The sequence below is a fragment of the Rissa tridactyla genome, chromosome W (assembly GCF_028500815.1).
Source record: "Rissa tridactyla isolate bRisTri1 chromosome W, bRisTri1.patW.cur.20221130, whole genome shotgun sequence".
Taxonomy (NCBI): Eukaryota; Metazoa; Chordata; class Aves; order Charadriiformes; family Laridae; genus Rissa; species Rissa tridactyla.
The window spans coordinates 23,072,515-23,090,807 of NC_071496.1; the positions used below are offsets into that span (position 1 = coordinate 23,072,515).

The 18,293-nt window shown below is 44.2% G+C and overlaps 1 protein-coding gene across 5 annotated transcripts in view; it reads left to right on the forward strand.

Moving 5' to 3' along the window:
- Nucleotides 1-1,075: 1,075 nt before the first annotated feature.
- LOC128902123 (disabled homolog 2-like) overlaps nucleotides 1,076-18,293 on the forward strand; it is a 29,537-nt gene continuing 12,319 nt past the window's right edge. For all 5 annotated transcript variants that reach the window (XR_008463639.1, XM_054184535.1, XM_054184532.1 and 2 more), the window contains exons 1-2: nucleotides 1,076-1,141; nucleotides 17,389-17,508. Coding sequence is in view for 4 of the 5 variants with exons in the window: in XM_054184535.1 (XP_054040510.1) it covers nucleotides 17,415-17,508 (94 nt within the window). In the remaining variant the exon portion in view is untranslated. The remainder of the gene's footprint in view (nucleotides 1,142-17,388; nucleotides 17,509-18,293) is intronic.

The following is an 18,293-nucleotide window of genomic DNA, read 5'->3' on the forward strand; positions in this document are numbered from 1 at the left end:
CGCACTCTGCTATAATCTTTTAATAGTCAGGCTTAAAGTCATAACAGCCATTGTCCATTTGATTTTGTTTTTACTGTAGCAAAATAAACATCCTTTTACTTTTCATAAAGTGTAAAGCATGACCATTAAGTCCTGCAGTGCAGTATAGATGAAATAACTGAATTCCTGTGGGGCTTTCTGCCTGGATTCCTCCCACGTTCAGAAGGCAATCCTATTACATATGTTTAATGTAACAGTTCTGAATTTTAGCATTTAGCTCAACAATGTGGGACATCGGGGGAGCTGTTACTAAAATAAATGTTAGGCTAAGTTTACAGCCTTAAAAAAAAAAAAAAAGCTCTTCTACAAGGACCAAAATGTGATTTTTTTATCAGAGGCTCTTTCATACAAGTTGGAAAACAGCTGTACTGCACTGGGAAACAAAACATGATAGATATTTGAATAAAGATGAGTGGGAAGCACAAAAAAGGTAAGGTGTGGATGTGACCCAGAAACTGAATTACACTGACCCAATATTTTGGTTCAGCTAGCCACAAATTTTGAGGGGAAAGGGTGGTATTTTGGTTTTGGTGTTTTTGAGAAAAAAAAAACCAAACTTGTTGGTTTAGACTTGGACTTTTTAACACCATCACCGCACCCACATTTATACAAACACACGAGGGGACCAATTTTCTAGAAGAGTGTTTCAGGCCCATTGCTCCCTAAGAAGCATAAATACCTGTGCCCTGCAAACTGTGGGCACCACACGTTTCCGTGTCCCCCGCAGTGTCCCCCGGTCTCGCACCCTACTGCCCTCCCGGCGTGTCCTCCGGGGGGGCTCCGACCCCTTCCTGGGAGGGTGCTGTCCCGGGCCCCAGATCCCTCCCACCCGCAGCAGGGGCCGTAGCGGCGGCTCACAAGGGGTTAAGCTTGTGAGCACCGACACGTTGAGGGGGAGTAGCCGAGACCAAGCAGCAAAAACATAGCACATTCCTGCGTAGTCCTCAACTGCCAGCATCTGATTAAAACCATATCTCTCTCTGTAAGTGGCTAACTAATCTGAAGGCGAGAGTACAACTGAATATTTAACCGGGCCCCCGGTCTTAGCCAGGCTACTGGCTGCAGTCATTGGATCATGCACGGAGTGGCACGGATCTAGCCTGTAAGTAGCTTTGCGAGCTGGGCTCGGCTCCTGCAAAGCACACTGGGGCTGTCATGGAGGAAAAAGAGAGAGCTTTTTTCCCCCCCAAGGATGTGATAGTCGGTGCTTGTGACAGGGCTGCCCGGGCCCCTGGAGCGGCCGGGCCGCGGGTGGTAGGCGCTAACAAAGAGGCGGCGCCGGGGATGGCTTCAACTGCGGCCGGGCCGGGTCTCAGCCTGTCTCGTCTACTCGCATCTTACTGCAACTTCGGGCAAAAGGTGCCGGTGGGGCTGCGCTTTTCTACCGAAAGCCGGAGAGATTGCGGTGCTGGCAGCGCGGAGGGGTGGGGGTAGAGTGCCAGGAGCACTTGAGTTCGGCCGCGGCGTGCAGGGAGAGCTCGGCGTTGCCCGAGACGGGCTGCGGGGGGAGCGCGTCCTGACTGAGATGGGGTAGAAGCTGCCTACATCCTGCTCTGGACTCTAGCAGGGCTGGCGCCCTGAGGAAGCTTGAGCGCAAAGCATGTTAAATATGCGGTTTTGTTCTTGTGTGTGTGGAGAGGAGGGGATTAAGACATGAATAAATATGTATATAAGCACAAAATTTCACATAAATAACTGAGATGAAAGACTCTCTCAAGTAGCAGAGAGGAGGAAAGGGTTAGGATGCTGTGAAGCAGGGGTGGGTGTTTATTTTGGATAGAGCATCCTTGCTGGGCACCCCTCTATCTGCTGGTGAATCTCAGGATGCTACTTGTGTCTGTAGTAAATTAGTTAAAGATGTCCAGGATTAATAGAAATGAGTCTTCTATTTTGTCAGAAAAACTAACTTCTCATTTGGTGAGACTTCAAGTCTAATGATTATCATATGGTAACACTTATGATGGGGTAGTACCTGTGCTCTGAGCAGTAAGATAAATGCAGGTGTTGCTAATATAGATAAACTTCTCAGTTGTAGAGCTTCTACCCCTTGGATAAGATGAGGCTAGCTAATTGAGCATGTAAATCCACTGGTAAGGTAGGATTAACTTTGGGGGGAGGGGGAAGGAATTGTTTCTATCTTAATGAAGCTAGTTTGCCTTAAAAGACTATATTTTTGCCTTGGAAGTCTTCTGTAACTTCCATAAACAAGACTGTCCAAAATGTACCAAATCTTGACAGTGTATAGGCTTAGATTTGCCCATTCCATGCTAAGGAATGAGCACAGGTATGCTTAGGAATGGGAACTCCTGTGTAGATAGGCAAAATAGAGATGCAGATTCAATTAGAGAAAAGTAATTATGAAGCTATGTATTCTAGCTGTCTGTGAAGACTTATCAGCCACTAATAAATTGAAAGTGTGTCCTAGTGTCTGATAGTGACCTGTTGGCAGTTATAATGCTAGTAGGCCTTCAGATCAGTTTCCATTAGGTGATTATAGGACCTTCCAGGAGGTGGGTGAAGCAGTAGGTAGTTAACCAGAGGGGTGAATCAGATACCGAAGGAAATCTTTTAAACTGAGAAGGGGATTGTCTAAGGGAGTAATCCACCATGTATGTTTAAAGAATCACTGCAGTCACATCCGCCAGAACTACTCTTGAGGCATAATTGGGCTTCCAAAATTCCCTGAATGGTCCAAGGACATGGTCAAGCCTAAAGCGTAAATTTCTACTGATAGTAACTCACTAGAGTTTGCATTTGGAGGAGGAGAACTCAGTGATAGAAATAGTAAAGAGTATGTGAGGACTAAATGAATGTCAGGTGAATCATCAAAACAGAGGCTTTACTCAAAGTCATGAAGTCTGCTAGTTTAGGAAGGTTCAGGGTAAAGTGGAGTGAATGCCAGGTGCTCCAAGTCTTAAATAAAGAGATGGTTCTGCTGAGGGGGAATCTAACAGGGTCTTTTGTGCTTGTCACTGCAGATGGGAGACTGAGAGAATCATGAGCGCTACTCTGATAGTCCTGTGTCTTATGATACTTCTCATCTATTGTGCTTTTACTTCAAACAAAGCTATTGGCTGAGTACCAGCAGTTGTGCTCAGCACTATCAGCTGGAAGGATGGGTCAAATGCCAAAAATCTGGCATCAGCTTCCTCTTGTGAAGGTAGAGATGGTTATCCATTCTAATGTGTTTTCTGCTGTGTTTCTAAGCATCTCTATACATCTGCAGTACACAACCCACTTTCTCATTGAGAAGAGTATTACTTGTCAAAGTGCCTGCATAACCCTATTATTAGACACTAGAGACCAGTAGCAGCTATGGATATACTTCTTGCTTAAGGCCTTTACTTCATGAGCAGATATGGAAAGAAGCACTTGAAACAGATGAATATGATAGATGCAAAGGGTGGTAAAAAGAGCTCTTAAATTTTTGTCTTCATGCAAAAGCAAATAAATGTACTTAGTGTCAAGGAAGGGGGAGTCAAGGGCTGGTGTCTGGACAGGATGTTTAGGATAAAAATGACAGCTTGAGATATGAAGTAAATAAAAGCACATAATATGCTGTAGTCGCTGAGTATTGTTGCCAAACCTACAGGTGTTTTTTTTCCTCCTTTTGATGCTCTTTTCTCCTGGTGACCTTTACACTGGTAGGATGTTTGTGTGGCTTGCTGGGTTAACCTAGTTCTTGGGGAATGCTTGTGGACTTTATTCAGCAAGGCTAGCAATATGTGAGCACTTCAGAAACAAGAAGTTGCTTGGACAATGAAGCAATAAATTTCATATCCAGAGAAAGCCAGCTTCCTCTGGAAACAGTACTGAAGGTATAAATCCTGCTTGATGGCTAGATTCTGTCAAAAGAAATGATGAAGAAATAGCATGACGGTACCTTGTAATCTGCAAGGATGTTGGAGGAAAACCCTAGTTCTTGCATGTAGACTAAGGGATTACTAGTAGAATAAAGACACACACACCCATCCCTGGGAAATCTTGGAGTAGGAATCTGAAGAGGTCTTAATGAGCTTCTGCAGTGAAACACAACCAAGAATAAGCCACTACTCCCCTGCCTCAGTATGGACTACACAGAAATACAACTTGGGGTTATGTTAGAAGGATCAAATAGAATAAGGTGTCTAAGTACTGTAACTGACAAAAACGAACCTGGTTTTGAGGCTGTATCTGGGTTCAGGGGTCTCAGGGTTATTAAGCTGGCTGAAGCATAGTGGCAGGCCCAGTCAATAAACAAGAGGTACCAGTTTCAACAGGATTAGCTTGTTTATATAAGCTAGGCAGATGAGTGCTGAACAGAGTATCTTCTTCCATCTAACTCATGTAAGCCCTGGCTGATAGGGACATAGACCATTCCAGTTCCCCCCCTGCTGAAAGGATGTGCCTTGCAAATGCTATGAAGTGCTTAAGGATTAAGTGTTTCAGCTGAAAAGCCCTGCAGTCCTTTACTCCCAACTATCTTGTGGGTTTTTAAAAGCTTCTAATAAAGCTTCATAGCTGGTGCATGTTACCTTAAAGTTCAAAGCTCAGACATTACAGGGCTAGTTAAGGACAGACTATTGGCTTTGGAGCTGAATTTTCTGCTGCTCTGTCATTTTGTGTTGCATCTTTAAGCAATAAGTGAAATGCTTAATGAGGATTATCTCTTGAAGAAAACATGTAGGCCTGAGACAGGATAATAGACCTTTACCTTGGCATTCAGGAGGCTTCATGATGATGTCAGCTAGGAACTGGCTCCTCTAGCAGAGTATACTGAACTCTTAATGCTGATGTGTCACAACTGTAAGTCTCCTCCTATGAGAACTAAGGCCCTATGACTAAAACACTTGGGGATGAGACTTTCTTCCTTAGGAAGGGACAGGACAAGTTGGGAAAACTAAGGATGTAGTGTTAATATTGCAACCTGCATTTCTACCTTACAGACTCTCTTCTGTGCTCCCTCAAAACAGGGTTATTTGTGCTTTAAAGGAGGGCACACAGGTCACTATATGAGTAAGAAGTAGTTTTCTAGTAGCTTGAATAGCAGATCTAGCTGCAAACAGCTGCTAGCCTGGCTGATGGAAGGTAAACTCTAGAGCAGAATGGAAGGCCGACACTTGTCCTTGTATGCTTCTGATGGATGGGGACATCCACATAATCTGATATCAAGACCATCAGAGATGGAAAGCTAGAAGGAGCCTGGTCAAGATTATTTCAGAGTCTGGATTTAGGAGCAATAATGTAAACTTTCTCTAATGTATGTCAAATGTAACTACAATAGGGAAACTTACTGCAGAAGAGTAATCTGTGAAACTTGACTAGTTGTTCAGCAGGACAGCTACTGAAGAAGCTGCAGTGGAGCTCTGAAAATCATGGTTAGATTCTTTTTTACCTCTGGTATAGATATTTCTGCACTGCATTTCTAGATTTGCCTCTTGTTTAGTTATTCATAGCCTTTCTTGCTCCACGTACAGGGGAGAGCTGGGGCCCTTGGTAATGACTGATCTTGAAGGCAAGAGTAACCCTTGTGTTAAGCAGTATGCTCGATACTACCTGAGGATTGAAACTGCTGTAGAAGAACCTGCCTTCATAAGGTGCAAACAGAATCGTCAGCCTTCTATTAACACATTGGGAATGTAACTTGCATCTGTTAAGAGAAAGGAGTGACTCTTGTGATCAATGGCTGCTATAACAGCTTATATAACCAGAGGGTAGCAAGTAGCTGGGGGCTAGGTAGAGGGTTCTTCGAATACTGCTGAAACAAATGTTTAAGGGCACGTTTCTGACTGCTCATGGTATCATCAGGCTGGGTAAGCACCTTCTGGGTACGCAAACTGCAGTACCTTGATACTATGGTAATGACTACATGGTTTTAAGTTGGGTGAACTCAAAGAATAATATAGCAAAAGCCTGTTTCTCATGCAGATACACTTGTGAACAGTTAGAGAAAACTTAGTTCTGCATAGGCTTTGCAGAACATATGCAGTCTCTCTTAGTACAGCTTGCACACACCCAAACTGCAAAGAGAGATAACTCTGCCAGCACTGGACAGTTAACAGCATGCAGCTGAAATAACCTATGATAACAGCTTCAATATGTGTCAAGCTCCTGCTCTGAGGGAGGGGGTTGGGGTGTGTGTGAAAAGCATGGCTATTGGCAGGAGTCCTTTGCTGTACTAACTAGTAAGATCAGAAACAGCCCTTCTAGGTGGGGAGGGAGTTAGGAGTACAGTTGGAAGTGAAGTGTTTGAGCTGTTGTCTAGTTCAAACTCTAGTTTGTATCTGAGTAAACACTAGGTGCATTGATTAACAACTACTTTGCCTCCAGGTTGTTTTGTATATCCAGTGAGTCTCAACAAGTAGTACTGACAGAAGACTGAGTGGTAGGCACTGCAGGCACATGGCCTGAGATGCCTCATCCTGTGAGTAGGCAGGTGGTACTTTCCTGAGCAATAGCTACAACAGACAACTGAACTCTGTCTCCGGAGCCACTGACTTATAGGGCTTCAGCACTGGAGACTGGAGTAAGTGATATAGAGGAGTGGCCCCTTAGCAAGGTGCAAAGCATGCTGTCTTTCTGGAAGACTGATATGAAGAAACTTCTAGTGGATAATCTAACTATATAATCTAAGCATAAACCTGTGTTACTAACTGAATAGCTCTCTAACAAGAAAGAGCATACTAGAGTATCTATTAATCTTTGTAAAAGAAGAATCTGGAGTTAAGATGCTGGTATTGCTGGTGCTATGAGTGAATGGGTTTCTTAATCTGAGAAATGAACTAATAGGTTGGTATGCTAAATGCTGAACACAAAGGTTGGAAAGACTGCTACCAAGACTTGCTGCAAGATGCTGAGTTATTCCTGGAACAATTCATAAGTTGAGATAGACTAGCTAGGTGTCTGGACGCTACTTTTGGACACTGAAGTGCCTGGTTGAAGAATAACTCTTGTCTATCAAACGTACTATGGCAGTGCTAGTTCCCATCAGCTTGAGATGAAGTCTTCAGGGAACCAGATAGCAATAGCACATGAAGAGCATTTCCCTTTCTTCCTTAAAAGTAAGCAGAGGGCAACAGTTGCTAATTTATCTCATACCAAGATATTTATATCATACCAGCTTGTTTAAAACTAGTCAGGACTTCTCCCGAGACCTCTGTTCTAATAGTCCTGCAACAGCTCTATTGATTCCCATGACAAGTGTGTGTGTGGGGAATCCAAAACAGAGCTACTGTGGTAGCTGGGTTGAGAAGTAACTAATAATATCATCAGTAATGATGTGCTCAAAAGCATAGTACAATGGTAAAAAGTACTGGTTCAATTGCACCACTTGAACTGAGAAATCTGTTCAGTTTCAGCTGTTAACTTAGTGATGTTAGCTTGGCTGTGATTCAAGCGTGCAGAAAGCACTTCTAGGAACTTAGTTTAAATTTTTATGTTCTTGCTAAAACCCAAACAGGTCAGGAGATGGATGCACTGATGATAACTGTTCTGTTCAACTGATGAAATAACAGTTGGCAAATAGACTGAAATGGTAAGATGTCTGGGTAGTGGTTCACAGGCATGATCCTGTACCAGCAATGGTACATGCCAACAACTGTAGCTGACGTGACTGACTAGAGTAATAAAATCTCTATATACTTCACAGTAGGTACTGGGGGAAAGGGAGCAGCATGAAGGAGGTATTACCTGAGGTGTCTGTTATCACACTTCTATCCTGCTAAGTAGATGAATGTCACCCTTCCCTGTTTCTCATTACTGGCTGTATATGATCAAGACAGCTGGACTACATGCTCTATTCTCCAATATGTAAGTACAGCTGTAGCTTATTCCAAAAGAGTATTCCTGTTGGTAGAGGAAGCCCTTGGCATAAGGCTGCCTTAATACCTCTGCAAAGTATCGATCCATACTCTTCTAGGTGAGAGGACATCAAACAGGGCTTAAAGGAAGTTGCATGAAAGAAGTAGGGGCAGCTCCCTAAAGTAAAATACTGTTAATCTGGAAATACTCTGGCCAGCAGGCCAAGTGTCTGACTTAACCAAGGCTATGATACCAAGCAAATGATCTGTTAACAACAAATTGTGTTTCTAACTACCTATGACCTGAATAGTTTTTTTTAACTTAAGTTAAAAACACTGATCTTGGTTTCCCCGCTATCAGGAAATCACAGGAGAAACTGAGTGGTGGGGGCATTGTTAATCTAGACCTTACTGATTGAGGGAATGATAGATAGCTTCACTTGTCAGGTAAGGTAGGTCAACATCCTTTTCAGTTGTCTCTTACAAGACTAAACACAGGGGCTTGGGTTAGACATGGCAGAATAAGAGCCTGTATTTAATCAACTTTCTGGCAAGTGATGTTGTTCTTGCATTCCAGGCATGGCATAAACTGTAGGGGAACAGTTCCCAAGCTATCTATGAATTCTTCCACCACTTGTCTTCAAGCAGATACTTGTTTAGGTATTAGTGTGAACAATATATATCAGATATAACCCTACCTGTAGGTAAGGCTAATATCTTTCATGTGTATTAGTCACTGACTATGCTAGTTCTTAACAGACTAATTTGAGTTTCTGGGGGGAGCTGCTCTGGGGCCAGTCTGACCTGCATCGGAGTGGCAGATCTTGGTGTACAGGGTTTTTTCCTGAGGTAGGGAAATGCTGGGGCAGTGGAGAGACCTAACAGGAGTCAGCAGATCTCGTGGGGGATGCTGATGAGGCTTGGGTGTTGCCAGAGCAATTGTGACCCACCTCCTGCTTATAAAAAGCAACCTGGGGAGCACTAGTGACCAGGAGCACTGGTGAACAGAGCAGACAAACAGGGTGTGGCATGGCAGTTTGCATGGCAGAGCATGGAGGAAGGGTGTAGTCATCCTACCACCTCAAGAGGTGAGTTTGATTGGTGGTCATCACCATCTCAGAAGGAGCACAGCTATGGTATCCACCTGGCAGAAAGCCATATCCTCTGCACTTGGCAGAAAGGATGTGGCAACCCAGACAGAGCTCCCATGAAAACATGCAGTCATCCAGATCTGGGCTGCAGGGAGTACCAGAGCTTCTCACTGGTAACAGATGGCAGTAGTGAGAACAGCTGTGTGAGGTGTGACCAGGTGGATGATCTGCTCAGCCTGGTGGCAGAGCTATGAGAGGAAGTAGAAAGGTTAAGGAGCATCAAGGAGTCTGAGAAAGAGATAGACTGGTGAAACCATGCTCTGCCCTCTCTGAGGGAGAAATGGGAACAACCACCAGATAAAAACAAGACCAAGGGGATTCTGTATCCTTTCCCCTGCCAGGCTGAAGGCAGTAGCTTAAAGAAGAGTGAACGGAGGCAGGTCCACTCTTGGGGCAGCAGGCAAACCCTCTCCTTGCCTTTCCAGGTGCCTCTGTACAATAGGTATGAGGCTCTAGATGTGGAAGGCCAGTCAATGGATGATAATGTGAATGATAGTCCATCTTCACCAGAGGTGTTGCCAAGGTCAGAAAGGCCTACCCCACGTATCATGACCACCACCACGAGGAAGAAAAGACAGGTTGTAGTTGTAGGCAACTCCCTCCTTGTTGTCCCAAAGTGGGGTTGTTTACCCGGTGTGCAGATGCCAATATACACACAGAGTAGAGGTATTATCTATTTATTTAATTTCTGCAGAGATGGATGCTAGGTGGTAATCCACAAAGCTAGCACATCAGCCTAAAAACTCTTAGGAATATTTATATGGCTCAAAACACAGAAATACACACCCTTAATTATAATTATCGCTTGTACCTTATCTTAACAATTTCTATTGGTTAGTACAGTCTCTCGCTTTCATTTAAAGTTACAAGGTCCTTTAATTGATGTGTGAGTGCTCCAGCACTGTGGGGAGGGTAGTCCAATTCAGTCTCTAATTGAGTTGGTGGTCATGATCTCCCACTGCCACCTTTACCTTTCCCCCAGTTACTGCAAATCTTTGTTGACTTTATGCCTTATCCAGCAGCTGTATGTTTTTCAGCTGGTTTTGGTGCTTCCTGTAGAGGGATGTTCCCTTGTTATCAGCCTTCTGTTCTGCTTCAAGGGTATATTCATTAGCAAGGCATTTATTGTTTATACCAAGTGTCTGGTTTCACAGGGCCTTGTGACCTTTTTACAGCTCTTTGTTCTTACTTAGTGAGAGATTCTACCTTCTAAAATATATTTTATCTTTTTAAAAGTACATTCTACCTTCTTAAAGTACATCATTCTGAGGGGAAACAGAGGGTCCAATATGCTGGGCAGACCCTCCTCATTAGGGAAGTCCGCTGTCTCCCTGGGGCCCAGGATAAGGACATCACCAGGAAACTTCCTAGCCTGCTACAGCCCTTGGACTATTACCCATTGCTGCTCTTCCATGTGGGTGGCGATGAAGCCACAATGTATAGTCCAAGGGGGATCAAAAGAGACTTCAGGGCCTTGGGATGTTTGGTAAGGGAATCTGGAGCACAGGTTGTTCTTCTCTCCTTCCAGTTGTGGGCAGCAACACTAGAAGAAACAGACAAGCTCAGTTTATTAATACATGGCTCTGTGGCTGGTGTCACTGCCACAGTTTTGGGTTTTTCAATAATGGGATGGCCTACATGGCACCAGGCTTGCTAGTGTCACATGGGGTTCACCTTTCTCAAAGGGGGAAGAGGATATTTGCTCACGAGCCAGCAGGGCTCATTGACAGAGCTTTAAACTAGGCTTGAGGGGGGGCAATATCAGGCTTGCCTGTGACAAGCTGTGGGATGACAGGCAATGGTTAAAGGGATGGGGTCCTAAGTGAGGGCCTTCAGCCTGTTGCTCTGAGATGTGCTGAGTACACTGGAGCACACTTGAAGTCTTACAGAGATGAACCAGGGGCTCCTGAGGTAATAGGAGCCAAGAGGGATACACCAGTGAAATACCCCAAAGGATTTAAGGAGTTCCTCTAAGAAGGTGATGTGGCTGACAGCCCAGATGAAGTGCCTCTACACCAATGCATGCAGCATGGGCAACAAACAGGAGGAGCTGGAAGCCACTGTGCTGCTAGAAAGCTACAACCTAGTTGCCATTACTGAAACTTAGTGGGACAACTGGACAAGACTGGATTGTGGCTATTGATGGCTACAAGCTGTTCAGAAGGGACAGGTGAGGAAGGAGAGGTGGAGGGGTTGCCCTCTACATCAAGAAATAGATAGAGTGTGAAGAGCTGTCTCTGAAGAATAGTCACGAGCAGGTTGAAAGCTTATGGGTAAGAATTAGAGACTAAGGCAACAAAGGGAACCTTGTGGTTGGTGTCTACTACAGGTCGCTTGATCAAGGGGAGCCTATTGATGAAGTCTCCTTACTCCAGCTACAGGAGGCATAGTGCTCACAGTCTCTTGTCCTGCTGGGGGACTTCAATGACCCTGATATCTGCTGGAAAAGTAGCATAGTGAGCTGCAGGCAATCCAGGAGACCCCTGTAATGCACTGAGAATAACTTCTTAAGACAGGTAATAGACAGCCCTACCAGAGGGGATGTGTTACTGGGCCTGATGGTCCCCAACGCAAGTGAACTAATTGGTGATGTCAAGATTGGAGGCAGCTTGGGCTGCAGTGATCATGCACTGGTGGAGTTCGCAGTCCTGAGGGATATGGGTCAGGCAAAGTCAGGACCCTGAATTTTAGGAAAGCGAGCTTCCAACTCTTCAAGGAGTTACTTAATAGGACCCGCTGGGAAACTGCCTTCAGGGACAAGGGAGCAGAACAGAGCTGGCAGATCTTTAGGGATGCTTTCCATAGAGTGCAAGAGCTCTCGATCCCCAGGTGTAAGAAATCAGGAAAGGAAGGCAAGAGACTGGCATGGATAAGTCAAGACCTGCTGGTCAAACTAAAGGGCAAGAAGGAAATGCACAGGCGGTGGAAGCAGGGACAGGTATCCTGGGAAGAGTATAGGGATGCTGCCTGGTTGTGTAGGAATGGGGTCAGGAAGGCCAAGGCACATCTTGAGCTGAACTTGGCAAGGGACCCAAAGAATAAGAAGGGCTTCTACAGGTATGTCAATCAGAAAAGGAAGGTCAAAGAAAGCGTACCCTCCGATGACCAAGACTGGCAAACTGGTAACAACAGACGAGGAGAAGGCTGAGGTTCTCAACAGTTTTTTTTGTTTGGTTGGTTTGTTTTTGGTTTTTTTTTTTCCTCAGTCTTCACTGGCAACCTCTCTCCCCGCACCTCTCGAGTGCATGGACTGCAAGGCAGGGACTGGGGGAGCAAAGTCCCTCCCACTGTAAGAAGATCAGGTTTGAGACCACCTGAGGAACCTGAAAATACAGAAGTCTATGGGACCTGACGAGATGCATCCCAGGGTCCTGAGGGAATTGGCTGACGTAGTTGCCAAGCCACTCTCCATGATATTTGAAAAGTCCCTGATGACTAGAAAAAGGGAAACATCGCACCCATTTTTAAAAAGGGTAGAAAGGAGGACCCTGGGAACTACTGCCCTGTCAGCCTTGCCTCTGTGCCTGGGAAGATCCTGGAACAGATCCTCCTAGAAGCTATGCTAAGGCACATGGAGGACAGGGAGGAGATTAGAGACAGCCAGCATGGCTTCACCAGGGGCAAGTCCTGCCTGACCAACCTAGTGGCCTTCTGTGATGGAGTGACTGCATCAGTGGACAAGGGAAGAGCTATGGATATTGTCTATCTGGACTTCTGCAAGGCCTTTGACATGGTCCCCCACAACACCCTTTTCTCTAAACTGGAGAGATATGGATTTTATGGGTGGACTGTTCAGTGGATGAGGAATTGGTTGAATGGTTGCATCCAGAGGGTAGTGGTCAGTGGCTTGATGTCCAGATGGAGATTGGTGATGATTGGTGTCCCACAGGGGTCTGTATTGGGACTAGTACTGTTTAACATCTTCATCAATGACATAGACAGCTGGGATCGAGCGCACCCTCAGCAAATTTGCAGATGACACCAGGCTGAGTGCTGTGGTTGACATGCCTGAGGGATGGGATGCCATCCAGAAGGACCTGGACAAGATCAAGTAGTAGGCCCATTTGAACCTCATGAGGTTCAACAAGGCCAAGCGCAGTGTCCTGCACCTGGGTTGGGGAAACCCCCTAGTATCAATACAGGCTGTGGGATGAAGGGATTGAGAGCAGCTCTGCCAAGAAGGACTTGAGGGTACTGGTGGAGGAAAAGCTGGACATGAGCCACCAATGTGCACTTACAGCCCAGAAGGTCAACCGTATCCTGGGATGCATGAAAAAAGAAGCATGGCCAGCAGGTCGAGGGAGGTAATTCTGCCCCTCTACTCCACTCTCATGAGACCTGACCTGGAGTACTGTGTCCAGCTCTGGAGCCCTCAGCACAGGAAAGATATGGACCTGTTGGAACAAGTCCAGAGGAGGGCCCCAAAAATGATCAGAGGGATGGAACACCTCTCCTATGAGGACAAGCTGAGAGAGTTGGGGTTGTTTAGCCTGGAGAAGAGAAGGCTCCGGGGAGACCTTATTGCAGCATTTCAGTACTAAAGGGTGCTTATAAGAAAGATGGGGACAGAGTTTTTAGCAGAGCCTGTAGTGATAGGACAAGGGATAATGGTTTTAAACTTAGAGGGTAGATTCAGACTAGACATAAGGAAGAAATTGTAAACAATGAGGGTGGTGAAACATTGGAAGAGGTTGCCCAGGGAGGTGGTAGATGCCCCATCCCTGGAAACATTCAAGGTCAGATTGGACAGGGCTCTGAGCAACCTGATCTAGTTGAAGATGTCCCTGCTCATTGCAGGGGAGGTTGGACTAGGTCACCTTTAAAGGACCCTTCCAACCCAAACTGTTCTATGAGTCTATTAATCATAGAGGAGACAAATTATTGGTAGTGCTTGCATCAGAGCAAGCAGCTGGAATTTTCTATTGAAATCATAGTAATCTTGTGTCATGTTATAGAAGGTTTATTTAACTTGAACTCGGAGGCTGTCAGATTCTAGTAATGAAACAACACTTATGCTATCTTATTCGACTCCTCAGTATGAATGACCCTGTTTAAAAAGTAAAGGTCTAAATAGCATGTTTATGTTTTTGATTCATTAATGCATGCCTAGTGCTTCTCAAGGCTCTTTGGGGCACTATCATTGCAGCAGGAACTAGGCAGAAATGTGTTAGCCAGTTATGCACATGGGGATTTGTTAGATGCAAATGTCAGTCAGTCATACAGGGGCTCACACAAATGCACTATTGTACTTCTAATGTGAGGGGCTCACACAAATGCACTATTGTACTTCTAATGTGGGTGGAATCCTGCTAGTCAAGGTTTTCCATTATTGGTAAATGTATCTGGCTTTACAGCTTTGACTCTTGCTAGTCATTTTATGTATTGCTGTTAGCTTTTAGTCTGTTTCTTCAACCTGAAAAAAAATGAAGTGTTGAGTTCACTCAGGTGGACATCTGGACAGAAGAGCTGTTTTCAGAAAGTTGATAGACAAGAACTTGATGGCTAGAGAATATATTGTGCAGGTCCTGATATAACCAGAAGAACCTGACTACTTCTTCAAGAAGGGGGGGGGCTGTGGGGTGGGGTGGGACAGACATGGATGACGACCACCTGCCTTGGAAGCATGTTCAGCACTTGAACTATTGCCGTGCTTCTGGTTACTGCTTCATCCTAACAGGCTATATTGCACTTGGCAGTAAAAGCTTCTCTTGTCTTCTCCTGCCCTCTCAGATTCTAATTTGATGTTAATATTTACATCCAATAACTCTTTAATCTGAATCATGTACTTGTAGTGTCAAGGGACAAAGGAGGAGCATGGGCTGTGAAAAGGACAAAGTATTAGAGTGCTGAGCAGATGTCAGAGGCAAGACAGATAAACTAAACTTTTTTCAGTCTATTGTCTTCTCAGGCAGCCTTTCATCAACATTAAAGCAATTATCCTTGTCTGCTAAGGGGAAAAAACCCTGTCTGTTGGGTGACAATTATTGTCCAGTCTTTAAATCCTGTGGCAGACTACAGCCATAATGAAGATTCTCAATCCCCTGTGCACAGGACAAAAAAAAAATAATCTAATCATTAAGGGTAGCTACTGTGTTGACACCCCTTGCTCAAATAAGGGATAATCGTGAAAGCATCTCTTAAGGGAAACTAAATGTTGCTCAGCAGAATTGCTTGGCATGTGCTTCAGTTCTTGCTAAGAAACAGTTATTTCAAGGATGTCTTGTCACTTCCAGCAGCTCTCCTTGTAGGGAGTTTAGAGAAGACACTAAGAGGGTAGTATGCCCAAAGTCTTAAGACTGACTTTCCCAGGGTAGATGTGTGGAAATTAAGTACAGTGCTTGAATGGAGAGTTGCCTGACTTGAGATAGTAGGTAACAGATCATACTTCAAGGCTGATGTGTTGAGGGCCTGAAATTGTCTTCCCCTAAGGAGTGATTAGTACTCACTCTTCACAGGATAGTCCCTATAGGAAAGGAGGGAGATGCTACTAGTGGCCTCTTAACAAGCCCTTTCTGGAGTAAACTTAAAAGTGGGTGAGCATAATGTGGTTTGTATCTACTGATATAGGCAAGAGTTTAGGGCACTTCTCCCAGGGTAGCAACATCCAGAAATCTGTAGTCTAAGACTTTTGAAATAGTGCATTTAGCTTAGTAGTTAAAATGGGCCATAAAATTGCATAGCAAGTAATTAAGCTGTGGTGATAGCAATGGACTTATCTACATGGAGAAGATTCAAAAGACATCACTTAACAGTCTGCTGACATAGTTGCTGTGGGAATGTTCTTGCTCTTCACTATGCCAGTATAACTGAAGGCATGACTGTCCCTGCATGAAAGCACATGCATCTCTAACCCTGCCACACTGCCGTCTGTCTCTTTTCAGACAAACTCAGAATTCAAGTGTAATAGAACAGTTCTAGTTTCTTGTTGCTTTACTCCTGCAGTCTGATTAAGGGAAGACTAAGGAAGCCTCCAAGAAAGAGCAAGAACTGCACTTTCCATTAAGAAAAGCTAAACTTAAGTTTGACAAATACCTTGCACTGTAGTACAGCTTTAACTTGGGTCTAAAGCATAGAATCCAAATTTAGTTGTGGCTGAGACTCTCTAGTATCCCAAGCAGACTAGATTACTGCTAGCTCAAGCTATGTGTTGTTCCCTGACCTAGTGAAATTTTTTAAAGTAAAGCCTGAGGGGATTTTGTGCTAGTCTAGTGGCTTAACTAAGATGTCAAGAAGTAGTTATTTAAAATACAAACTTGTGTTAAGGCAGCCTTTATCTATCCTTGCATTCTTAGTTTAGCAGCTAATTCTCTTGCTCCAGATATAGGAATCTCAAAGATACTGAGTTTTCCCAAAGAATAACTGTCATGTACTATGAGCTATTACCAGGTGAGATGAGCTGTGCTAGACCTCAGATAGGAGAGTTTGTCCTGTAAACTAGCCAGAAAACTGTTATTAACTTTCTCAAACTGAATTGTTAATACTGAGAATGGCTGAATCCTTGCAAATACCCCTGTCTTACACATAAGTCTGAGCTTCTCCACAGTATCCTATTCCCTGCCCCCCTGCACTGCTTGGGGAGAGGAGGTAGAGAAATCGGGAGTGAAGTTGAGCCTGGGAAGAAGGGAGGGGTGGGCGGAAGGTGTTCTTAATACTTGGTTTTATTTCTCATTACCCTATTCTGATTGGATTGGTAATAAATTAAATTAATTTCCCCAAGTATAGTCTGTTTTCCCCATGACGGTAATTGGTGAGTGGTCTCCCTGTCCTTATCTCAAAACATGAGCCTTTTATTATATTTTTTTTCTTCCCTGCCCAGTTGATGAGGGGGAATGATGGAGCAGCTTGGTGGGCACCTGGCATCCAGCCAAGGTCAAGCACCACACCATCTTCCCCCACCTTGGGGTTTTGTGGCTCTCTGGGTCTATGCAAATAAGCAGTCTGACCTCCATGGGATGGAGGCAGATGGCAATAATGGAGGGATGGCTAGAGTGTTAAGATGACAACTGTCCATCTGGAGTTCTAACACTTTACAATTGCCAAAGTGAGATCTGTCTTGTGTATATTTGCTCCTTTCTAGGTTATTTGTTTGTTATTGCCCCTTAACTTTACTTCAGAGTCAGATACTTACAATAGCTGTATAACACAAGCTGGGTGTAGCTCTGCCAACTAAACTGGGGAAGCAGGATCACTGACAGGCAGAACTCAATGCCTTGAGGTTGCTGTTTCTTCTTTCCAGCATGGAGCTAGGCAGAATGTCCTAAAGCTCAGCTCTTAGAGAGTATGTCTTCAGGTATTAGTGGGCTTCAGTGTTCAGCAGAAAAAAAAATAATGAACTAACAGGTCTAATGAGAATATTTATTCTTCAACATAAAATATTATGCATTCCTACTGATTGTTGTTTGGATTTTTGAAAACTGCAGTAAGCATAGCTGACCACCATCTCATCATGTCTACTGAAGCTGAAACTGCTACTATCAACAGCCAGCCTGAGCAACAGGCTCCACTGAAAGCACAACCTCCAAAGAAGGAAAAAAAGAAAGGTAAGGAATACTTACCTCTTGAATGCTTCCTCTAGTCAGTCTCCATAGTCTTTTGCACGTGCCTAAAACTAAGATCACTCTCTCACCATAGTTGAAAGAATTATGAGGTTTCAAGCTGACTGGAAGAGTGAATAAATAAGCTAGTAAAAGAAATCTAACCAGATGGTAGGCTTCTAGCTTGAAAGGTGTTTTTTTTTCTAGCTTTAAGTTCTGAAGCTCTCACTTCCACTTGTTAAATGACTCGTTTGCTGAGCCTGCTAAGTCACCAAAAGCCTGGAGAAATGAAAGCCTACTGAGGAGGTGACCAGACCCAGGACCATTCTGATAGCTGTCAGTCTGAACCTGAACTTACTTCCTCCCCTCAGTCTAGAGAAGGAGTGACATGCTGGATACAGATTCTAGTCCAGAGAAGCTAGAAAACTAATTTAATGAGAATTATTGTAGATTAGACAATAAATTATTATTTTTAATAGATTAGTTCATATAAATGTAACTACCTCAAACAGAGGTACATACTTAGGCACACACTCTGAGTACGTTGAGCATGCAGAAAAGAAAACCAAGCAGTTCTGAGAAGTAGTGGTAACAGCGGAAGTAGCAAATATAGCTAAAATACCAAGTGATTACAGGGATGGGGGTACCAGGACTTGTAGAAATGATGGTGCTGATAGAAAATTCTAGCACAGGGACTAGGTGGTTCTTACATGCCAAGAAGAGATCTAACTATGCCAGAACTAGAGGTTAACATCTGAAAGACTTACTGAACATCCTGTATGGCCATGGGA